Raw genomic sequence first — 26,890 nt, 5'->3', positions numbered from 1 at the left:
AGTCTCAGATGCAGCTAATGGGACATATGTATGGGACTGTGATAGTTTTTCTGAGATCTTAACTTTCACCTGCCACATTTCTCTGATATGCCTGTTCTCCTTCAGCATGAGCAGAATGAATATGTAACTATGTCACTTACTGTGTGAACCTGGAAAGGCTAGTGACTACTCATGGTTACTAATTCTCACAAAAGCTGACCTCTGTCTAATTCAGTCTATTTTCAGGCCATATTAACTTATGGCAAGATTTGCACTGCTTCTCCTCAGTGCAAGTCTGAAAGATAGATTTATTGAGAAGGCACTTCATCCGTGGTCTGCACCTGTGAAGGCTGCAGCTGGGGAATGTAGTGGTGTTGATGGTGAGAGTGCTTTATTGGGGGTGGTCCTGGCCTCCTACTATCAGACAGCCCAGCACCACTGTCTGAAATAGTCCAGACACAGCTGGAGGAGGTGAGGGAGGCTATATTCAAGACAGCATTTGACAGGTATGAGGCCCATATGGACAGCCTCCTGGAGTGTTTTAGTGAATCACTCACTGGGCCAAGCCAGACTACCAGGCCACCAGAAGAGGCTGTGGCCTATATCACTGGGCACCCAGCTCCATCATCAGCTGATGAATCACATTAATGTCTAACAGGTCTGGGATGGCAGGCAGCATGAATCTGCATGACCTAAACCTACCCCAGACAGGTGTGCCCATTTCTCATGTGTCATGTTCCATACCTTCTGCATTGTCCAAAGCTTCCTATTACCAGTTGTGTGCTCTCTGTTTGTCTATGTCCATCCCATATCGTTCCATCCTTATGGGCACATCCCTCCTTACAGTTGTATGTCTGGTGCTGTGCCATTACCTGCAGATCTACCTTACTTTCCTACTAGTCTTTACCTCGTCCGGCATCTTTCAAAACATGAACAGAGTATCCACTTATGGTATCCTGATGAGTTCTTTAAAGTGTGATTCATGTCTACAGAAAATAGAGATGTGCTTGCTGTACTGGGTGCATTATTCATATCTGTGTGCCACATTGATGCTCTAATGTGCTGCAAGAAAATTAGGTTTGCAAGGAAATGTATATATCTCAGAGGAGGATGCATTGATAAAGGAAGGTTTACAAATATATTTTACACACAGATAATAATGTTGTTATTATAGAGTTTTTGTCACATCACAAAAGTTATTGTACTATTTTGCATTTGGAGCCAAAGCAGTTTAATATACTGTAGCTGAAAACATTACAACTGTGTAAATGCCTCAGACATGAAATGAAGCAGTTGGTTTAAAATAGAAAGGCTTTGCTCAAATGCATAAACCATGACAGAAATGAAAACAAATAACAAATATTGAATAAAGGCACAGAAGTCATACTAATCCCCACATGCAGACAACATGCTTACTCTAGTGAAAGTACGTCCACCTAGTGACATCATGCCAACTGTAAAGTAAACACGTAAACAAGAAAAAAATGGAAAGAAAAATATCATCCCAAATAAACACTAAGTTCAGAACATTATCATATGCTGTACGATTTAAAATCTATGCCAGCAATAATAAAATGAGGTATTCTCCTTGAAGTGCATGCTGTACATAATAGTAATGACCTTTGCACCTACGATTCCAAGCTCATAATCATAAAGCAAACACTTCCTTAATTACCATGTTTTATTAGTCAGTATCATCTATGTTGTTTAGGGAAAAAAATGATTTCCACGGTTTTACTGGACACACAATAATGTTTTAAAGCTTCGGTAGGAAGCAATAATGCAAAACTATAAATTTAACTCATTAACCAGTAGGTGGCAGTAGAACATAAAATTTGAACATTAAATTTTAGCATTCATTTGACTTGGAACCACACAAAATGGGAGAAAACCTCAGCAAGAAACAAGTTAGAATTGCAAATACTGAGAGTATTGCCCAGTAAGAAAAACTTATGAGGACACTGCTTCATCTCCAAAAAAATGAATTTAATTCAGTAACAGACTAAAACGCCAGGTGTTAAGAGCTTTCATCCCTAATGACAAAGAGGACTTCATCAGAATGTATAAAAAACCCAGAAGTATCTAGTAATTAACAAAGACAATAGATTAATTAATTAACCAGTCACCAAACATTGTCAGAATTAGTAAACATTTATGCACTAAAAAAATCTATAATGATAAAATGCTAAACTGCTGTGAACATCTTCAAACAGCTGTCAGGGGACTAAATCAAAATAACATCTGTGCAAAAAGCTGTAATTTAGCAGCTCTTAGTTTTAAACCACTATTTAATTAATTTATTTATTCATTTTACATTTGTTTATCGGGAAAGTCCAACTGGGATAAGACCCAGTTTCAGCAGAGGCCCAGGGAGAAAAGCTCCACATATAGAGATTATACAAAATTTATACAAGAAATTATACAAAAAATATACAAGACATACAGTACACTAGAAATTACATTCTATGCTATTATAGCATACATTTGTATTGTACAATAATCTGGTATAATTCCTTATTGTAGTGTAAACATTGTAGTTTCTCAAAGTGAGCTGATGAAGGGTTTGTAGGGGAGGAACTGGATAGAAAAGGATGAGGTTAGAGATTATTTATACATGAGAGAGAGAGCATAGAGTATGAGGTGGTCAGGGAAGAAGAAAAAGTATGCCCATAAACTATTAAAACTACTTAGCCAGGAGTAGTACAGGAACAAAGTCAGGTATCAAGATAGTTTTTAAGAATCTTTTTAAATTGGTTGGTATTTATGTTGGTTCTGATGCTGTGAGGCAGTGAATTCCACCTTATTGCTACATGATGAGAAAATAGGGAGTCGCCTACCTTATTAGTGGAATTGGACACTTGTAGTAGAGATTTATTTGTTGAGCAAAAACTTCGATTTGTGGTATAGGGCTGGAGAATATTTAGAAGGGCAGGGTTTTTCTCAGGTTGATGTTTAATGAAAGCATGTCATTGAGACCGGGCAGATTATTAGTATTAAGCCTTGTGTGCCACTGGAGTTCACGATACTCCAGTGTAACTTCCCATACCCCCCCCCCGTATTAGGCAGATATTGTTCTAAAATAAAGAAAATATTTTTTTATTTCTTAAGCATTCCAACATGCACTTGTAAAGCACATTATTGATTTGTTGGGTTTGTATAACATAGCAGACATTATTTTGATTTAGTTCGCTGACAGCTGTTTGAAGATGTTTGCAGCAGTTTAGCATTTTATCATTTTAGATTTTTTTTTTAGTGCATAAATGTTTACTAATTCTAACAATGGTGACTGGTTAATTAATTAACCTACTATGTGTGTTGATATTTATATAAGGATGCTTCCGGGTTTCACACATTCTGATGAAGTCCTGTTTGTTATTAGGGACAAGAGCGCTTAGCATCTCGTGTTTTATTCTGTCATTGAATTAAATAAATTTTTTTGGAGACTCAGCAGTGTTCTTGCAAGTTTTTCTTACCAGCAATAGTCTCTGTATTTGAGGTTCTTAGTTCATTTGACTTCCATTTATTCAGATCCTTGGTTTCATGCCTATGTAAATGAAGCATGCCTATCTGTCTTTATAATAGAGAGAGAGAGAGAGAGAGCACTGAACCCAAGAAAAAAAAGTTGCCATTACCACTCAAACCATACATCAAAAAAGTTATCTGAAGTGCAGTAAAGAATGCATACAATAAGAAGATTACATAAGAGCCGTTAAGCAGTCTAATTGTAATTCTATCCATATTACTACTACCAAAGGTATTGGATGAAAACTGCGTGGTTCCTTTTCACACATCAGCTGATCTCTGTATCTGAGTACTGGTTTAATGATGTTGAAATCAGACTGTGCTGCCTTTATTCTTACTACTGTTTAACGGCAATGCCCACAGTCTCCCAAAAACATTAATTGCCGCTGTAATCTGCCCTTGTGTTATACAAAATAAATTATTGAAATCAAACATTTGAAAAAATATATTTCTCTGCAAAGATTCTTAAGGCACATCACACATAATTCTTATGTAGATCAGATATTGTCAAGTTTGCCGTAATAAGAAAAAAAATCCAAAAGAAGCTAATGAATCCTGTCATTAAACAAACATGATTTGTGGTTCAGCTGTTCCATGCACTCATTTATTAAAACCATCTGTACTGAAGCCAGGATTAATGGCAGAGTTATGAACAGTCTGTCATTTCCATACTTCTGATTTATGACATTCTTTGCTGGTAAACACTCTGTGACATCAGTTAGAAAACTGTAAGGAAGTGAAAAGAAGACCCTGTGCTACAAATGAAATATCAACATGCATTACTCTTGAAGTCATTTTTTCAATGAACTTCTGCTGAACTTTAACCATATGAAAGCAAATTTAATTGAATTTGTACGTACTTAGTAAACCTTTCCACTCAATAGTAGGCACAGAAATGAGGCACAGCTGTTCTTCATATGGGTAGTTCCTAATTGAGATAGAATGGGATGGGAAGGGTAGGGAACGGAAGGGAAGAACCCACCCCCACAGTACTATGAGTTGGAAGATAAGGAGCTAACAGTCGATCATCTGATGTCAGTAACATATTCATGTGTTTTACATCTCACTAAAATAATGACTTTTCCTTCATGGAAAATGCAGTTGACAGTTTACCCCCCCCCAAGAAAAAACAACCCCCCCAGGACATTCTATATACTAGAAATGCGTTTTTCTTCTTCTGCACAACACAAAACTCATCTCTTGAACCTGTGCAATGGTCTGTTATGCATCTGTTACAGACTATATGCACAATTTAGTACTGTTATGCATTTGTTAGACTATATGCACAGTTTAGTACTGTTACGCATTTCTTACAGACTATATGCATAGTTTAGTAATGTTAAGCATTTGTTACAGACTATATGCACAGTTTAGTACTGTTGTGCATTTGTTACAGACTATATGCACAGTTTAGTGCTGTTATGCATTTGTTACAGACTATATGCACAGTTTAGTACTTTTATGCATTTGTTACAGACTATATGCACAGTTTAGTACTGCTATGCATTTGTTACAGACTATATGCACAGTTTAGTACTGTTATGCATTTGTTACAGACTATATGCATAATTTAGTACTGCTATGCATATGTTACAGTCAATATCAACAGTTTAGTACTGTTATGCATTTGTTACAGACTATATGCACAGTTTAGTACTGCTATGCATTTGTTACAGACTATATGCACAGTTTAGTACTGTTATGCATTTGTTACAGTCTATATGCACAGTTTAGTACTGTTAGGAATTTCTTACAGACTATATGCACAATTTAGTACTGTTATGCATGTGTAACAGACTATATGCACAATTTAGTACTGTTATGCATTTGTTACAGACTATATGCACAGTTTAGTATTGTTATGCATGTGTTACAGACTATATGCACAGTTTAGTACTGGTATGCATTTGTTAGACTATATGCACAGTTTAGTACTGTTATGCATTTGTTACAGACTGTATGCACAGTTTAGTACTGTTATCCATTTGTTACAGACTATATACACAGTTTAGTACTGTTATACATCTGTTACAGACTATATGCACAGTTTAGTACTGTTATGCATTTGTTAAACTATATGTACAGTTTAGTACTGTTATGCATTTGTCAGACTATATGCACAGTTTAGTACTGTTATGCATTTGTTACAGACTATATGCACAGTTTAGTACTGTTATACATTTGTTGCAGACTATATGCACAGTTTAGTACTGTTATGCATTTGTTACAGACTATATAGGTTCATAGGTTCATAGGTAGGTACTAGGCTATTGGCCCTAGGGCCTATACAAGCCTAGCCAAAAGATACCCTGGCTTTCGCCACCCAAGAACATTATTTTCCTGTGCCCCTGTCAAGCAGAGTCACAGAGGTGATCCCCTGGGTGAATTTCCTATTTCCCATCCAATCATCAAGATTTTTCTTGGAGTGCTAATGAGGAGCTTTGTTTGATATAGATAGGAAGTTTGTTCCAGAGTATGGGAAGTCTCAGGGACAGGAATCTATCCTTCCAGCATGTTCTGTTTATTGTGGTGACAAGGTTTAAGTCCCTAGAGTGTGTAGCTTGGAGAGATTGGGATTTCTTTAAGTGGAGCATGTCCAACAGCTCTGGGTTTGACATAGATTTGTATGTTAGCCAGTGATCGTCCTTGAGTAGTGATATGTGACGGAGTAAATCTGGAGTTTTTTTGAGATGGTCTGTATAGGGCATCTGTTTGAGGCCAGTAATCCTCTTTGTGAGGTATTTCTGTGGCCTTTCCAGTTGTTATAGATGTCTTGTGAGGTACATATTGAAAGGGGCATTGTTCTCTGTAATGGGTCTAATGAGTGTCGAGTGTATGCTCAGTTTAGTACTGTTATGCATTTGTTACAGACTATATGCACAATTTTGTACTGTTATGCATTTGTTACAGACTATATGCACAGTTTAGTACTGTTATGCATTTGTCAGACTATATGCACAGTTTAGTACTGTTATGCATATGTTACAGTCAATATCAACAGTTTAGTACTGTTATACATTTGTTACAGTCTATATGCACAGTTTAGTATTGTTATGCATTTGTTAGACTATATGCACAGTTTAGTACTGTTATGCATTTGTCAGACTATATGCACAGTTTAGTACTGTTATGCATTTGTTACAGACTATATGCACAGTTTAGTACCGTTATGCATTTGTTACAGACTATATGCACAGTTTAGTACTGTTATGCATTTGTTACAGACTATATAGGTTCATAGGTAGGTACTAGGCTATTGGCCCTAGGGCCTATATAAGACTAGCCAAAAGATACCACGGCTTTCGCCACCCAAGAAAATTATTCTCCTGTGCCCCTGTCAAGCAGAGTCACAAAGGTGATCCCCTGGGTGAATTTCCTATTTCCCATCCAATCATCAAGATTTTTCTTGAAGAGTGCTAATGAGGAGCTTTGTTTGATATAGATAAGAAGCTTGTTCCAGAGTAAGGGAAGTCTCTGGGACAGGAATCTATACCTCCAGCATATTATGTTTATTCTGGTGACAAGGTTTAGGTCCCTAGAGTGTGTAGCTTGGAGGGACTGGGATTTCCTTAAATGGCGTATGTCCAACAGCTCTGGGTTTGACATAGCTTTGTATGTTAGCTAGTGATCACCTCTGATTAAGCGATATGCGACGGAGTAAAGCTGGAGATTTTTTGAGATGGTATATATAGGGCATCTGTTTGACGCCAGTAATCATCTTTGTGAGGTATTTCTGCGGCCTTTCCAGTTGTTATAGATGTCTTGTGAGGTACATATTAAAAGGGGAATTGTTCTCTATAATGGGTCTAATGAGTGTCGAGTATAAGCACAGTTTAGTACTGTTATGCATTTGTTACAGACTATATGCACAATTTAGTACTGTTATGCATTTATTACAGACTATATGCACAGTTTAGTACTGTTATGCATTTGTTACAGACTATATGCACAGTTTAGTACTGTTATGCATTTGTTACAGACTATATGCACAATTTAGTACTGTTATGCATTTGTTACAGACTATATGCACAGTTTAGTACTGTTATGCATTTGTTACAGACTATATACATAGTTTAGTACTGTTGTGCATTTGTTACAGACTATATGCACAATTTACTACTGCTCTGCAACTGACCAGGTATATGCGCTGTTACTTTGCTGCCCATGTAGCACCGACTGTTGCTTCCCTACGAAAACTCACTTTTCACATTTCCATCTTGTAATACAATTAACTTTCCAAAAATATTCATTGTGATACAATTAACTTCCCAGAAATAGTCTCCATCATATATTACTTCAGTTGGCAAAAACTGTCTGTGTTTTGGGCATAATTAAATTTCTTGCCATAATGAGATATGCGGATTATAAACAGACTACCTCCAATGACTATTGATAACTTGAGGCTGCTATTTATTTGTGATACAGATGAAAATTCTTGATTATAAACCTTGCAAGTCTAAGGTCATGTTACCCTGTGCTCTGCAGCTGTCTTCTGCACAACTCGGAGATGGAATCTATAGCAGTCTGCATTTTGGACAGTTATAACTGACTCCTCAATAATCACTTCTTGAAAATGCAGTTCTCTTGACTTCTAGGATCCCCCCTCAAAAAAAAAAATAGTAACATCAATTTATTTAACAGTATTCTGGTCCTTATCTGCAGTTTCCCTTTCTTATCTGCATACTCCAAGTAACTGGTCTGCCTGATTCACTGACCTTCCACTCCCATTCTTAACCACTTTGCCCACATTTACTTTTATAGCTAGCATATACAGAGTGAAGAAGGGAAACAAAAAGTTTCTTTTTTCGATCTAACTCCCTCTTGCAATTTACTAATGCATGTTAACCCTGACTCTAACCAGCACTCTTCTCAGCAGCACCCTACCACACAGAACCATCAACCATATTAAACAGCATATTTTGAAATTTACTTCAAAATAACTGCAGAAGTTTAGAAAATACATTCCAGACCATGGATCACCCACAAGGGATAAACTATCACCATTAAAGAAACTACCATCATATATTGCTGCACCATTAGCCAGATTAATGAAGTTAAATTTTATGGAAGGAACATTCCACACATTTTAGAAAGATACTAAATTTTTAGTTTTCCTCCAAGCAGCTAACAAGAACTAAAGGGAGAACTACTCAACAATTATAATTCTAAGGCCACTTTAAAAATATTAGAATATGTCACATGTACTCAATAATTAATTTACCAATTAAATAAAAAATAATAATAACTGAAACTAGGCATGGGGTTACAGCTGGACACAACACCTAAGCAGCACCAATAAATCTAGGCGATTAAAAAGCAAAGGACTGAAATTAAGGCCTTCCCAGAGCAGCCATATTTTAGACTTTTCTAAAGCATGTGATATGGTCACTCTCTGGTGCTGTCATACACATGTATCTAATAATAGAATCATGTAGAAAATAAGGTGACTGGCATAATGCTGACTGCTGTTTTCCATTGGAAATCATTGCTGTTGAGGTTTCTAAGAGTGTGCTGGCAGTGGTTCATGTGTCTTGGAAGATTTCTCTTTTTTTCAAGTTGGTGCAACCATGTAGTTGGTGTAACTATGTTTGAGGGGTATAGGTGATATGCCCCCCAAGTTGGAGGGATGCACGGGGAGAAACAAAAATTGATTTAATTTGTCCTTCAGAGGTTTGGGCATTTTTTCCTATCCGTTTGGCCTGCTGGCTTTCAGGAAGTCAACATTTCGTAGTAGAACCCACTCTCCAGAATGTAAAGCTTTTTATCTTCCCAAACTGATTTACTTTGATTCTGAAATTACATCAAAGACCATACTCTTGATGTATGTTGACAGAATGCTTATCTTAGTTATATAATGAACAGTAGAGTCTCAAGGATTTGTTCTTAGACCTTTAAATGTTAACCAATAACATTGATAACCATACCAATGGAGTAGAAATAATAAAATACACAGATGACTTTTAAATATTAATTTCTGTTCTTCAGAATGTCTTTAACTTTCCTTTCCCAGAAAATAAATCCAACAACCTCAGACTTAAAGAAAGGAAAACAAAGCTACTGATATTTCCAGGATTTCCTTGCAGACCATCAAACACCCAAGCATACACAACAATATATGGATTTTCTCAATCAACAGAAACACTGCTAGCAAGCAAATACCAAAGTATTACAGTAAACAATGAAAGTAAATTTCTTGAAAATGCAAACTATACCTTAAAGGCTATTCATAAAAGGTTTGCAGTCCTTTACCAAATTAATAACTACCTCACCCCAACATCCAGAAAAAGGAAAGCTAAGGACATTATTTTCTCCAAACATGATGACAACTTACTATAAAATCACAAAGTTAGCAGCTATCCTAAAAAAGTCAAACACCCACCATTGTACATATCTCATGGATTGTCTTTAGAAAATAAACTGAAATTGTTTTTCTCAAAAAGTAATTTACACTCTTTCTTCACCATATGTAAATAACATATTAAAATGATGCATTGCAGATTACTTACATCAATAAATCAATTTATTTTAGAAGCAAGTACATTTCAAAACAGCTCTAAGCATTTATCAAGCATTCACATGGAATGGACAATCACTGTAATTAAGAGCCATTGTTAAACATGCAACATTCAAATTTAAATGTAAAGCTTACTTTCTCAAGAATAACACACGCATATCATGCAACATTGTTTAAATTTTATCTCCACTCCTTTAAACATTTTTCATCTACACTGAAATCATGCATTTTTGAGCTATTTTAAACCTAGCCAATTACTTCATGGGAGAATCAAACCCTGTACTATGGGTCTGCAAGGTAAACACTTTAACTATTATATGAAAACAAAAATGAAGCAGGCAACCAGGCTCCACACAAATATTTAATGAAATTAAGTGCTTTTGCCCGAAAATTCAAAGGACTTCATCAGAATAACTACTACATCTAAAATCACAATATAAATACCCACTTCAATTAACAAAAACCCCTCCCCGAATAAGAAGTGTTTGTATACATACTTATTGCTTTTTATATATGTAACCTTTATGAGAAAGATGTCATGTGATTATTTCAGTTGCCTTAGAAATGTTAATTCAGGGGAGGGTTTTTTGTTAATTGAAGTGGGTATTTATATTGTGATTTTAGATTTAGTAGTTATTCTGATGAAGTCCTTTGAATTTTTGGACGGAAGCGCTTAATTTCATTAAACATTTGTGTGGAGCCTGGTCGCCTGCTTCATTTTTGTTTTCATTTGTTGGTGTTTCTTGTTTTTAGTTTTCATTTGGTGATGGAGAATGAGGAGGCAGCTGGTTACCTTAACCACTATGTTAACCTCCCATTAAAATCACCACTTTTTAAATACTTTTCACTATACTGTCAGTCTTTTTACTTTATCTTCTCGCACTTCATCTTGCTATTATATGTCTCCTAAATTAATGTCTTCCTTTACTCTGTTGTGTTTTATCTCTGTTTTATCTGTTTTTTTAATTGATGCATTTATTTTCAATAATTAAATATGCTTATAGGAAAGTTCCCCCTTGGTTCCCATCTGAAAATGGGTAATGCCCAGCAGCGCTAACCCAGAGAACAATACATAAAAATATAAAAGGTCAATCACAACTAGGTCATATCATACTTTTTAGTAAAACAGAAACATCATCATCATCATCAGAAGGTACCATTCTGGTGAATGTCCTGCAACCAGCATCAGTATCAGTCACCCACTCTCCACATTGTCACTCATAAGGAACACACCCACATCACTCATAGTCCTCAATTTGGAAGGGGGTGACACATGTTAAAGATTTAATCAAGAAGTAGAAATCAGCCATTTTAATGAAAGTGTGATTGAGTCTTATCAACAGAGAAGCTTCACTATGCACCTACCTATCCAACAAGCTCCAACCACCAAGCGGGATTCTGGTTTTGGTGGTCTCAGTGGGCCATTGTCATGGATCAGGGCTGGATCATAGGATACACCATCCACATACAGCGTAACTGTTGGGAATTCCAAGTTCAGTGCATAATGGTGCCACTCGTCATCACATACCTGCATACAAAACAACAAAGGAGAAGGCTGAGCTTTGATTCTTCATCAGATGTGCATTACTGTCTACCAGATCACTAAATACTCAGTATCATTTTAGACACAGTTTTATTACAATATGGAAACTACTGTTCACTAGAATGGAGATGCAAGGTATTTAAAGTCATTCTGTACATCAGACATTACATCTGTCAGTTAGGTTCCAGTGCTCATAGCACTAGAACGGCATAAAACATTACATTCAGATCCCAAATAATGCAGTATTTTGTCCTGCTAAAAGAGGTATCAGCAAATAAAATGTCTCAGCTACATTTAGGTCCACTTTCTTTTTATTCCTGTATTGACAGCTCTTCTTTACCTCTCAGCAGCACTGCATATGGATATGAAAGGAATTATCTTAACAGATCATCATTTTATTTATTTTCATTTGCTAACTGGACAAAGACAGTACAGCAAACATGAGGGTTTTGGTTTACTTTATCAAATGCATTTCCAGCTAAACTCATTCCATCAAGGTCTGCAAATGTAATAATGCCCCCATCCCCCCACCATACACACCAGCATGCGGCAGGTGTATTCCTGAGATAATATAACTAACTCTGACATAAACAAGAAGCAGGATGGGTTATTACTGTCTGAGATAGCTGCCTTTTCAGTCTACTGACCTTAATATATATATAAATATATTCAGTCAGCTCTTGAAGGATAGTTGGAATACAAAGCAACTGGGCCCACAAATAACATGTGCAGGTAGCATAATGGGTCAAGGGTAAGCGGGCAAATGGAGTTGACTGAGAAGGTAAAAGGGGATTTCAGAGACTGTTTTCCATTTAAGCCTTTTGATTCCCATTCGTTGTCTCTGTGGGAACCTCAAGGAAGGGATTAAATGCACATCACTTTTTTATAGATTTTCTTTTTTAAACCAGTCTTAACAAGCAAGTACCCAGAATGGGAAAATATTACAGGCTTTGAAAAATCTAAAACACAGTTCAAAGGTTTGAAAACAGAATTTATCATTAAAATAATATGACTATACAATAGAGCAAATGTCACCTAAACACAAGTCCCGACTACATGGGACGGCAAAAGCACAAGGTAATGGAGACAATGCATTAATTGTGACAAATTCCAAAGAAGTACATTTAAGTTTGCACTGCAATTAAGAACGATTTATGATTTTAGTATCACATAATTAGCTAAATCTAGCAGTTTAGTGAGCTGGTACTAGCTTTTCATGTAGTTCTGTGTTTGCCTGATGATGTTCCAGTTTTTTCCATTGAAAATAGGAATCCAAGCAGGTAATAAAATATAGGAATAATGTATCTGTCTAAGATGTATGAATCCTGGAGAAGTTATGCTTTTCTGTGCTGTAACATTCTGGGTTGATATTTGTGCTGGAATTAAGTATTCAGTTTGTTAATTTATACCTTTTGCAGTATCTATTTTATTCTTTACAGAGACACTGGGAAGTTGGAACTTATACTAGCAAGCAAAATGGACAAAGCAGTGACCAAGCCCTGTGTGCAGCATTAATTTATTGCAGTATGTGCCCAGAGAGGCAGACATATGCATGCATGCATGTACACAAAGACACAGACACACAACCCCCCCCCCCACACACACACACACTTTGCATATGCACACTAGCGTACTGCATATACACCTATGGTATTTGAGTTTCATCAGTTTATTTGTCACAATGTCTTTGGGATGAGGATTTAAACAGCAGTACTCAGCAGAAGTCCATATAGGCACAAGGGTGGTATACACACTTGGCACACAAGACAGCTCCATCAAAAAATGAACTGGAGAACAGTGAGATGAGGCAACAATGCTGGAGTCTGATCCACTGTACTTTCCAGTATTGAGATCCTGCACAAACATTTAACTCAGCACATTAAATTAACAAACTGTGTAAAACACAGCATTCTTTATCTGCATTACAAGTCGTATTGAAAGATTACAGAAGTAAGAAACAAATCAGTGCAGCGCATGCATCAGATAGATGTACTTTAAGGAAACGACCTAGGCAAACACCTAGAAAGGACTGAACTCACAGCCTGAAATGAGCTGAAGATAGAAAATGTGTTTAGAATATACAGAAGAGTGAAGAAAGATGATAAGAGCTTCATGGCTTACACACGGATGAATAATTTCTGAGCTAAGACTTGACTACAGAATTGAACACATGCAGATACAAGAAGAAAAGCATCCAGAATAAGGAAAGTTTCAAAGAGGAGTTTAGCAGATGTACAGTTTCTTGAAGAGCTTCCTATCATAATGTATGTAATGTAGCATTGCGCCTAGTAATGTGTGTAATGTAGCACTGCTCCTAGTAATGTATGTAATGTAGCACTGCACCTATTAATGTATGTAATGTAGCATTGCTCCTAGTAATGTGTGTAATGTATCACTGCTCCTTGTAATGTATGTAATGTAGCACTGCGCCTAGTAATGTATGTAATGTAGCATTGCTCCTAGTAATGTGTGTAATGTAGCACTGCTCATATGCATGACCTGTCATTCTATAAAGTGGCCCATAGATGGAACCTGAGAGAGAGAGAGAGAGAGATAGAGAGAGAGGGAGAGAGACAGGGTTAGTAAATGTGTCATCTAATGAGATGACTTGTAGATGGATCCAAAGTAATTATTGTATAAAACAAGAATGGAATCAGGAAGCAACAGAGACATTTGGCTCTTACTGAAGATGTGTGTGGGACGGGCTAGAGGAGTCCTGGTCCACGGAACTAAACAGGGGGAAGCCTGCCACCCAGGGAAGGTCTTGTCCAAGAAACTTCTACATGCCAGAGTCTGATACACAGGCAAGGTCGGCAGGTTTGAGGCCCTGAGACTGAGCATTGTGCAATACTTAAGTAATTACTGGATCACAACACATGAAGTACCTCACATACAGGTGCAATAGTACAATCTGTTAGTAAGTGAACTGTAGAAAGTGCTAGAGATCACACTCGACAGATGTACAACCCACTGGAACAATGTTGTAGTTTATGCATTGGCATCTACTTCCAGTGTGCAGCAGTTGGTAGAGACATGCTTTGGAGGCATCATTTTAATAATTTTCCACAAAAACTACAAATTATAATAACTATCCCACAACACTGATTACTCATTGTGTGGTCTGCTAGTCACTGTGCAGTGTGATACATCATTATACTGAGTATACTAATAGAGGGAAACAGAAATTAATGGAAATAATGGATGGACATCATCAATCCATCCCAAAACCATAGCAAACTAGCATAACAATGAGACTATTGCCTTTTCTGACAACTATGCTGCATGAAACACATCAAGATGTTTTGAATAAGTCATTATTGCCTGTAACCACTGTAACATGAACAAAATAATAAAAGGCATACACCTCTGGAACAGAATGTATGCAATTCAAGCTCCTATTAATCTGTGCACTAGCTGGGGATGCCACACAAGACTTCATGTCACACTTCTCAGACAACACATACTTGAAGGGATAACCTCAGCATTGTGTTTTAATGTATATGGCTTCCATTAAAGAGATTACAAAACGAGGCATGTCTTTCCAATTGCAAAAGTTTACACTAAGTACAACTGTAACCCCCAATTGCCTTTGAGCAGCCAGTCCAGTGTGTTACAGATTCAGTAGTTTTACCTTGACAGACTTGAATACCTGGCTACTTTAGATCAAAGTTCATAGTACTGTACATGAGCCACTGACACCACAGATGGAACAGTAGCTGAAGTCTCATGATGTGCACACTTGAATGGATTACATCAGCAGTCTGTTGCAATTGTTTAGGTACAGACACTGAAGCTTTAGAAAACTAATGCAGCAAAATAAATTAATTCTGGAAGATTTTTTCTTTGCTATAATCAATAACTCATTGATTGAGGGGATCAATGACTGCTCACAAGATGCCACAGAACCAGGCATCTTGATATTGAATGGTTGTTCCCCATAAATAATAATAGGTTTGTTAAAGGGCACTTGTCAGATGGGGGCTACTTCCAGCCAGTACAGGTGGGTCATCATCCACTGAGAGACAAGCAAATGTCTGTGGGGTTACTGCAGCAGTGACCACAGTCAGTACAAAGTCTTGCCCTTCACTGGACATGTGGCAGTCAGCATTCAGGATAGGAGACCTTTTTTATTCTAATCTTGAAACTTTAAGGATAAAACACCCAACAGGAAAAAAGATATCTACTCCAATAACCAAGCTAAGCCCATATTGCCTATAAGGTAGGGAAATCAATTTTTAATTGTGTTCATTTTCATTTTTGAGTGTGATACTCTGACATGGTGAATGTTATGTTCTGAGGAGGAGTAGAAAGAAAAGCTCCAATGAAAATAAACATTCCCCGGGATTCATGAAGCTCGGCGCAAGGCCAGCGTTAGGCTTGTGCCGACCGTGCGGCGGGAAGATGGTGCAGTAGCGCCAAATGCATAGTAATGAAGGCACGCTGCCGACACAGCCACGTGCACAGGAAAGGAGCGCAAGTGCATAGGGCATGTCGAAGTGCCGCATGGAGGCATGGAAATGGCAGCTGTCTATGTGCAACCTAAAATGCTTGCATATAACAAGTTGCAAAATAGTAGCCATGTCAGTGTCCCTGGATACTGAAACGTATGCAAAGCATGCAAGAAAGTACCTGCGAACACAAAGTGCATGGTAGGGAATAACGGGTCCCTATCCTGCGAACAAATGACATGGAAGACCGTGTGGCCGTAGTCCAATGCAGTGTAGATAGCCATACCAAGTGGAAGTGAAACGCATCATATGTTAGCGATCCACCAGTAGGTACGTCCAGCCAATGGTGAGGGTCACCAGCTGACCCATAATGTGAGGGAGGGTACATAGCTGGGCAGATATGTCCATAACAAAATACACGAGAAATGTAGATATCTAGTGACCGTATGTCCGAATTATATCCCACAAGGCATGTAATAGTCACATACAAAAGGTATGTCCGTATGTCACATATCAAATGTGATAGGAAATAGAATAAGCATGTAAACGAAACAGAAGGAACATACAAACAGCCACAACAATAAGGACACATGTAGGCTGAAAGGAACAGTATTATCTGTACCGTCGACTAGGATTACCACCTGTCCCACTTTGCGAGTGACAGTCCCTCTTTGGGCAGTTGTGTCCTGACAAAAACATGTAACAATGGCAAATGTCCTGAGATTATAGGACAAAATTATTCCCTATACGTTATGTAATAGTTGCATTAAACAGGGTTCCTGTATCTAAATTACATAAATGTTATAAGAAACAGAATAAGCAACTGAACTGCAACAAGAATAAGCTGTTATATAGGCAAGAAGTCTAAGTTCTATCCTGTGTACTGACCATGGGTATGTGTCGGCCTGTAAAATGTGATGTGTGTACCAAAAATGTCCCACTTTGGCCAACTGAAAAGGTGGCAACCCTACCGTCGACTGTGGGGAGGTGTTGTCCACTACAGTTGGACATGTGGACGGAATATATCCCATCCCGGACATAGGAAAAGGTGGCATCCTACCAATGAGTACAACAGGCTGCCAAACTCCAGAAGTCAGCGGTACAGGCCGAACTTGTCAGGATGTGTAACAGTCGAACGGGTATTACCCGGGTATACCACACATGTAATGAAAGTGAAGTATGGGCATGTACCTATGTGCGTGAGGTATAGCATGTGGAAAGCAAACATGGCAGGGTAGTCCACACAACCATACAGGTACCAGACACATGTAGGGTATTCAATGTGTTACTCTGGCCGTGTCATGGGTCAACAACCAAAGCACAGATGTATGGGGTGTGAGGAATCTGTGTGTGTGGGGTGGATGGGTAATGGTACAATCCTCCAAGGCGATACTGTGTCGTATGCAGAATAGGTGAACCAGAGGTGTATGAGAGAGCAGCGGGTGAAGCTGAAAGAAACACAAGCACATGTATAAACAGCTGTAATACAAGCAGACAGGCCATACTGTAGAACACACTCCCACAAATAGAGGAATATTGAAATGTGTGATACAAATGTATAGATATGTCACGGGCACATACCCACAGATTGGCCCTGATGGAACTGGCCATAACAAATGCAACACACCTGGATGGAACTGGCCATAACAAATGCAACACACCTGGATGCATAATGGACTACCCAGCATCCCCTCCACATCACACAACCCACTCCCGTACCTGAACGCCCACCAAATCCAGCCGTATGTGGCCTACTGGTTTGGTGCAGCCACAGCTACACATAGTGACCACTACACATATGTAGTAGGTAGTGTCAGCCTAGGCAGTTGCAGGATTGCACACGACCTCAGCACATTTTCGTAACTCCAAAATGATGTTTGGTATTCCTCGTGTTGTGGATCAGTACAATGTTTGGATATCCCTCATGGTATACGTAACCTGTGTAAACATTAGAATGGAAGACACAAAGTCCAGTCCTGTAGATATCTGGACAGACGTTGGAATGTGCATTAGAGGTGCATGACACTGTCCAGCCATAAGTGGTCATGCATAACCTACTACCCAGGATCAAACACTTGCCCGTGATGCACGTGTCCCGGCACGAATAAGCGGAAATATATTGCACACACTCGCATAGTGGCAAATGGTATAAGGGTGATGAAGGCACTGACGTAAACAGGATAACCCTGATCTATTGTGTGAGGGACACTTAATGTGTGTGTAGGTGTGACCGACCATACCTGTCAACCTCTGAGAGCAAGATATCTGGACAAAGCCGTGAATAAAAGTATACGTGTCAACCTCTGAGAGCAAGATATCTGGACAAAGCCGTGAATAAATGTATACCTGTCAACCTCTGAGAGCAAGATATCTGGACAAAGCCGTGAATAAAAGTATACCTGTCAACCTCTGAGAGCAAGATATCTGGACAAAGCCGTGAATAAAAGTGGGACAAAGGCCCAAAAGTATGGACAATTTGTAAAGATTGCTCTTAGAAATTTAGAAAGTTGATAGAATAACAGTTTGTACATTGGCATTAATTTCCTGAAGAGTATGAAGTCTGAAACTCAACTGTCTGTCATTATGTTCTGACTTCAGTCTTTTATGACTAGCTACTGATGTGCCAGAAAACAACAGTGTATTACAGAGGTCTGTACATATTTACAGTAACAAACCTTCACATTTATTTTCTGTACTACTGCATACCTGTAGTTAATTCATGTCCAAAATAATAATCCCCGTACGAATGCATACAGGAAATAGTCAAATGTGAATGGGAACACCCCTCACCGTGGATTATGTATTGCAACCACTCCCACCCATATTATGTATTGCCAACATAAAAAGCTGCTGGTAGGTGCCAAAAGACCTGTTTCTGTAAACACAGTTACACCTCTATAAAATGGACAAATTCTGTCCATGTGCTTCGTCTGACATTTGAACTCAGTCAGGGCAGTTCCGTTCACCATGCGGACAAGCCTAAACCCAGATCACCACATGAACACCCTGACAATCAAATGTTTATGTGCCAGGACTATAAGCCTTGGAGTTCTGCATATCCTTGGAGTGATTAAATATGCAGCTTGGGTCCAGAGCAGTAGGGAATAGGGAATGTGTAATATGTAGTACTGCATTTTTCCCAGCAGGAGAATGGATGCCTGTGTTGTAAGTGAAGCAGTGAGGCATATGTTAATGTAGCTATGCACTATGGGTATGCATATAAATGAGTCAGAACACCAATAGTATAGTGGTTACAGCATCCAGTCCTGGGTCAACTATGGCTACAGCACATATGAGTTAATGAATGCGTGTGTGCTGTAAAGATATTTAAATATGTAAAGGTGAATGTGTGTTTCGCATATGTCCGTTAACCGGATTACAGATATTGTACTGGTACCGTCACAATAAAGAAAGCCCATGTAAGCACAAAGACTTAGTAAACATATGTAACTCACAATAAGGATATGCAAGTGCGCATGCGCGTGTGTAATCCGCTCACAGCATAGCAAATGAATGCTGTTTTCTACACGTTTATTTATATATCTATATATGGATATATATATATTTGTGTATAGATATATATCCACAGACTTAAACTAAATAAATATATGAAATAAAGACTGTACAGACATATATATATATATATATATATATATATATATATATATATATATATATATATATATATATATATATATATATATATATATATATACACAATTACATTAATCGATATATACATAACAAACATATAAACATTTGTCCTTGTAGATATAACACATGTACATAAATAGGTTACGTCATAGCTATTATGGATAGACATACAGACATGCAAGAAAGGTAAATACACTGCTGCTTTCAAAACCATTGGCCGGAAAGTACCAGTGTGCCAAATCTGCAAGTTCTACTCTTTAAACATGGATATAGGTGTCCTTTACAGGACTCCAAAAAGTGTTTTTTACAGGCAGCGGCCAGTAATAATCTAAGCTAAGTACGTCAAATCCGCAGCTACAATATAGCTGTACATGCAACAGTAGCGTGTGCAAGGGTAATAACACATGGGTTGACAGAATTTATGACATATGTCCTGATACGCGGAGAGTGGATAGTGCTTAGAAGTATCTTCATACTTTATTATCGCTCACATTAAATATGTCTTATGACTACTGTGGAGGGGTGTCAGGTATGGGAATCATGGGTATGCAATTTTGGGCCTAGGTTCACAGGTGTTGGTTGGCACAGATTTATTAGGTCCGCCCAATGGGAGTGATTAATATTCCTATATGGGTATAGCACAAAGCCTATACCTTCCAAAAATGAAGAAACCAACTACTGGATATTGTGTAAACCATTGGGGGAAGATGTAGGGACTTATATCAGTGTCATGTAAGTGATTATCATAGACGTACATGCATACAAATAAGATGGTAACCATACCTCTCAACCTTTCAGACTAAGACTTCTGGACAAAGGCATATTTAAATAAGTACAAATAGGGACTATGTTAAATATTCCTCTGACAAAGTTAGAACATTGATAGAATAATGGATAATTCATTAGTATGAATGTTTTGAGGGTTATTAGTTTTAAACTACTAATGTCTGTCATTATTATCAAACCTCACCGTCCTTAATGACCTGCCACTAATTTACCAGAAAGGCACAATATTATGGAGAAAGGAACAACATTATAAATCTAAGTTAGGGACATTTACCCAAAATGTGTACAGTTGAGAGGTATGAAGGTAATCCTGTCCGAAATAAATGTACAGAACTAGTGATATCAGGTGGACAGGTGTGAAGAAAGACGGGATGACAAATGACAAAACATATATAAGTCAAAAGCATGTAGCACTATAAATATGAATGAATACTTATGCCCTGTGATAGTCAATGTGGAAGGTTAATAGTGTCCCTCAGGCTGTTATGCAGTGTCCCCGATACAGTGTTCAGTCTCCCACACTCGCATGTGAGTTCTGCCACTGATGGAAAGCGGAAATACCGGCGAACACATAAGGTAGATGATAGCATAATATGTTTTGATTAGCACTTTTTGGCTTTTGTGAGGAACACAACACTCTTGGCAGGTGTGTCCTGCAAAAGGAATGTAATGGCATCTGGCCTGTGATTTCTTCTTGTGTGTAGTGGTGTAATAAAATGATATATCTTGTATCAGAAACAGATACATGTTATAGGAAACAGTATTATCGACTATACTACTACAAGAAAAATCTGAAGGTATGAAAAGCGCTGAAGTAGTCAGTTTAGTATTGACCGCAGGTAGGTGTTGACATGTCAAATGTCACAGCTGTGTATATAGTACCTTTAGGGCTATCACCCTTTCAAATGATGAAAGTGGGAGCTGCTTTGTAGAAATGTCAGACGTAGCAGGTCAAAACATACCTACAGCCATGCATACTCCACAATTAGACATATTAGCATACAGCAAAGCTTAGGCCAGGAGTCATGGAGCCTTGGCCGGCGTGTACGAGTAGAGGAAGAGTAGAGCAAGGCAAGATGTCTGCTGAGCTATTCAGCAATATCCTGTAGGGGCATGTAAGACAGCCCCTAAAACGAACGTTGCACGGACAATGTTAGGATATGCAAAAAACCCCATTTGTAGGTGAAAGCTATGCAAATGATGTAAATCCGTGATACATGAAACAGTAAGCTGTCCGTGCAAGAGTAGAGTTATGTGCAGAAATGTACTCGTATGTTAACGGAGTTATGTTCTGCAAGTAGCTAAACTGAGCAATGTTAGCTGCAAATAAAGGATGAATTCAGTTGAAAAAGCATGCCAATGGCCAAATATAAGGCCAGTGGCATATTTTCCTATTGGAAATTAGTAAAACTCTATCTGTCCTCCCCTGATCTCCGGTGTGTAAGCGTAGTGCAGTGGCGCGAAAACGCGCTGCACTTTTAAAACAAGAAAAATATTTAAAATACACATGGAAATTGTAATTTTAGTTAACAGTTAGTTCGCTATGCAGGTGAATGGCAAGCTGAAGACAAGATGGCTACTGAGTACTGGTTGCTATGTGTGGAAGCACTCTGTTAGAGATGTAACCAAGCATTAGTAGGCAATCCGATGCAATTGAGGCTGAGGATAGTGAATCACAATTTGTCATGCCATATGGGCCAAGCCACTACAGTGGAAGAGTAGGTTAAGGGGACTATCAGAGTAGATGATAGGTGACATCATGAGTGTGTATGTATAAAACACTGTAATCCTATCGGAGCATTGTGTCACATGTTTGCTGTCAGTTACTCATCAATGGAAGAGGCGTGTTATGATTTATCCTAGGTACAGTCAGGAAACTGACAGTGTATGCCATGGATATCACTGAAGTGTCTTGCAAGCCTGCTGACAGTGTGTTCACGCCTGTGCGCATCTGTAAGCCTGAGTAAGCATGTGTGCACACGTGTCAGCCCATGTGCGCGGTTTGAAGAACGAGTAAGCTAGTGTTGAAGCCCGTGTAATGTCATGTAAGCCAGTGTACACATTTGTAAGCATGTATAAATCTGTACTACACACATCACACATGTACTGCACACTCTGAAACACATGCTGCCAATACTACACACATCAGTCAAATGGCACATGGATGGATAATAAATCTTCAGAATCAACAGTGCTGTAAACTATACTACATTGATGGTCATAGCTGCAATGCATCATGTCTGCTTACATACACCTAGAAGGATATCACACTTTGGGTTAACAACAGTATAACATTCATACAGTGCTATAAAGCCACCCTGTGCATCAGTACCATGTTAGTCTGTTCCTGCATCAATGTTACACATTACAGGTGGTGGCACAGGTGTCATCATATGCACAGGGCATGGTGTTTCTTTTCCAGAGCCTGTCATTGAGCCATCCAATCAACATGTAAGTATGTGTGTGTGTGTGAGGGACAACAGTGTTTGCATGGACCAATGTTGATGCAATGTATGTGTGTATGTGTTAGCCCTAGCTGTTTGTTTCATGGGTGTGTGTCTGCATGTACACAGTTTCAGCATGTGTCAGCCATATACAGGAGGTTGTGGGACAGTCACAGACCGTACCTGCCAGGCTGTACAGATCGCCATTACTGGCCATGGACACCCCTCCATGCATTCAACAATATTCCAGTCCTGCACCTGTCAATGTATACACATACATTCCTGGGATCTGTATCACAACCTGTGGATAAACGGGAGTCAGTGATGTTAACCTGATTTGCATAGTAGTGTCAGTTAATACATAGTGATATGAGCCATACTCATCCTCCAAAGTAATAACCACTGCTGACTGTTGCTGAGATGTGCACATGACCGTTTAAAGGTGCTGTACTATCATCGTTGTCAATGTCCCTTGTAATACCCAGCAACAAAATAACTGGTTACTACACAACTATAACCCAGGATCACTACAGCACACAGTATGTGCACTATCACAGAGCCATAGCAGATTTACATACATCAAAGGTATTCATGTACAGATAATGCAGCACATTCAATAGTTCTAATATCCACATACATATCAATATCTATCTACATTACATATATATAAATAGATATACACACACACACATACTTGGCAGGGTTGGGAGCAGAACACAGACCTAACTACCTTATCACACTACAGCATTACGCATGTACAGAACACGCTACCGTGATTACTAGATCACAGCATTCACACAGGCATATGTCTAGCTTGCTGGCATCAGCATCAAAGGCAAAGACAACGTACGGATTCTACGGAGAGTGAATAGTGTAAAAGCAATGTACTGTTGTCATGCAGCGGGAAACTCTCACACACACATACACCCACACACACGTGGGAGGATTGGGATTAGAACACAGACCTAACTCCCTTATCACACTACAGCAATACACATTTACAGAATGCGCTACCGAGATTACTGAACACAGCACTCCCAGAGGCATACTTCTAGGTGGGTGACATCATCCGCAAAGGCTAAGACGCCGATAGGGAATGTATGTGGTGTGAGGCGTCTAAGCATTACTGTGTCCCCAGGCAGCTGGAAACACACACACTTGGCAGGGCTGAGAGTCAAACATACACCCAACTACCTTATCACACTACAGCAATACGCATTTACAGAACGTGCTACTGAGATTACTAAACACAGCACTCCCAGAGGCATACTTCTAGGTGGGTGACATCATCCGCAAAGGCTAAGATGCCGATAGGGAATGTATGTGGTGTGCGGTCTCTAAAAGCATTACTGTGTCCCCAGGCAGCTGGAAACACACACATACACACACACACACACACACACACACACACAGCAGGGCTGGGAGTCGAACATACACCTAACTACTTTATCACACTACAGCAATACACATTTACAGAATGTGCTACCAAGATTACTGAACACAGCACTCCCAGAGGCATACTTCTAGGTGGGTGACATCATCCGCAAAGGCTAAGACGCCGATAGGGAATGTATGTGGTGTGCGGTGTCTAAAAGCATTACTGTGTCCCCAAGCAGCTGGAAACACACACACACACACACACACACACACACACACACACACACACACACACACACACACACACACACACACACACATACTTGGCAGGGCTGGGAGTCGAACATACACCTAACTACCTTATCACACTACAGCAATACGCATTTACAGAACGCGCTACCGAGATTACTGTACACAGCACTCCCAGAGGCATACTTCTAGGTGGGTGACATCATCCACAAAGGCTAAGACGCCGATAGGGAATGTATGTGGTGTGCGGCATCTAAAAGCATTACTGTGTCCCCAGGCAGCTGGAAACACACACACACACACACATACACACACACACACACACACACACACACACACACACACACACTTGGTGGGGCTGGGAGTCGAACATACACCTAACTACCTTATCACACTACAGCAATACTGCACTACCGAGATTACTGAACACAGCACTCCCAAAGGCATACTTCTAGATGGGTGACATCATCCACAAAGGCTAAGACGCCGATAGGAAATGTATAGAGAGTGAGCAGTCTGAAAGCATATTACTGTCCCAAGGTAGACATAGACAACACACGGCCATGGTGTGATCGGGGCAACTAAATATCTACGGAGAACTACAACAACACTACATAGATACGGGACATGCCACAGACAGTACACCCTGCAAGACTGTCAGTGTGTTCGATGTAGGCATCCATCGTGATGTTGAAAATGGACATCTGTTGCCTGGATGTCCACTGTTGCTATACAGGCTGTCAATGGCCATGCCCATACACAGAGGAACATCGGATTCTAAACACGTAAGGGCACAGTTTGGAATGTACTGTGTGTCCAACTACACAACAACATACTGGGCATGCTCACACACATAGCAGTTGCAAAGGGCCGTCTTGCATGCACACGGATACCAAACACGGAAGGGCACAGTACGGTATTACTGTCCCCACGTACATGAAGGCCACTCACATGTATTGACCAGTACACACTCAGGAGCCATCACAGATGTCTCAGGTGCAGATCACAGAGGCACACACCACAGTCTACAATGTAGCCCTCGGACATCACCATGTCGTTGGACCATCCATACATCAACACAACACCATGTGACTCATGACCACTGGACTGTACATAGGTGTACAGCAACTGTGCAGACTACACATGTACCGACAGGGTTCCATCATGTGTTATGCATTGCAATGATACCACTGTACATATCCAGGTCGTCTCTACACATAACAGAGGCCCTGGGTCTTACACAGCTGTGACATATGACTGTTGCTGTACACCAACGAGCACACGTTTGGATATGTCATACATGTAATTGCAGTGGATATGTGCATGGACCACACACACAACACATACGTACATAGCATAGCTTTTGCTGTCCTCCGTGCAGACAAGTGGCTACAGCAATCATACGCACGCAAATGGAAAGTGGGTCCATGGCTGTTGAATGCCAACAGTACATGAGGTAGCAATGTTGACCGAGGACACATTCCCTATGTACTAGTTACCCATGACACCCATCATGTCATACAATAGTCCATGTGTTATGTATGTCAACACAGATGTCCACCGATTGCAATGCATACAAACATGGCTACATGACAGGCATTTAGGACCAACACACATGTACAAACTGTAGTGTGCATGCAGCTGCTATGCATGTGCAGTAGCTGATGTAAGTAACTCATCTGTGCCTAACTACAACATGCAGTAGCAATGCAGCCCCATCACTGACACCTGTATATGGTGACATACTGACAGTACGGCAGGATGCACATCAGGTATGAATGGATGTGTGTATGTACAGTGGTGATCCACCTGTGTAGATGGATGTTCGCCGGGTACGGCTCACAGGTGTGTCACACGCCATCATACCATTACATGTGCAAACAGTATGCTATGTTACTGTTACCTGATGGTGAAGACATAAAACCTACACAGCAGTCAGGTGTTACCGACTGTACGTCACTCGACACCTGTAACACTTACATCCTCCCGTGTGCATATAGCAGCACAATTGCCGGACATAGCATTGGTACACATAATGTGGCCAATACTGCTGCATGTCTGTCAGACGTATCATCATATAGCAGGTGTATCATTCACAGTACTGCCATGTGTGTTTGCATGTGTGACCATATATGCCACATATGGTGGGGAATACATCCCAATTGTGACACACCCCTGTACACTGTTGTAGACATCTGTACATACTGTAGTGTGGAAAGCATGACGTAGGCAGGTGTGGTGTGTGTATCACACACTTCAGCTATCCGTATGTGTATGACAGTTGTGGTCTCCACAGTGTGTGTGTCTGTGTGTATGTATGTATGGCTGTCTGGTGCATGGAGTGAGGGTGTATGCTACCATACAGAACACACAG

At 39.5% G+C, this 26,890-nt stretch overlaps 1 protein-coding gene across 3 annotated transcripts in view; it reads right to left on the bottom strand.

The window, feature by feature from the left end:
• CLSTN3 (calsyntenin 3) overlaps positions 1-26,890 on the bottom strand; it is a 1,069,180-nt gene that overhangs the window by 331,216 nt on the left and 711,074 nt on the right. For all 3 annotated transcript variants that reach the window (XM_044079705.1, XM_044079706.1, XM_044079707.1), the window contains exon 9: positions 11,381-11,543. In XM_044079705.1, coding sequence (XP_043935640.1) covers positions 11,381-11,543 — 163 coding nt within the window. The remainder of the gene's footprint in view (positions 1-11,380; positions 11,544-26,890) is intronic.

Source organism: Protopterus annectens, chromosome 8.part0 (assembly GCF_019279795.1).
Source record: "Protopterus annectens isolate FY-2018-M chromosome 8.part0, PAN1.0, whole genome shotgun sequence".
Lineage (NCBI taxonomy): Eukaryota > Metazoa > Chordata > Ceratodontiformes > Protopteridae > Protopterus > Protopterus annectens.
Note: the sequence above shows the minus strand (reverse complement) of the source record. Positions and strands in the feature narration are given on the sequence as shown.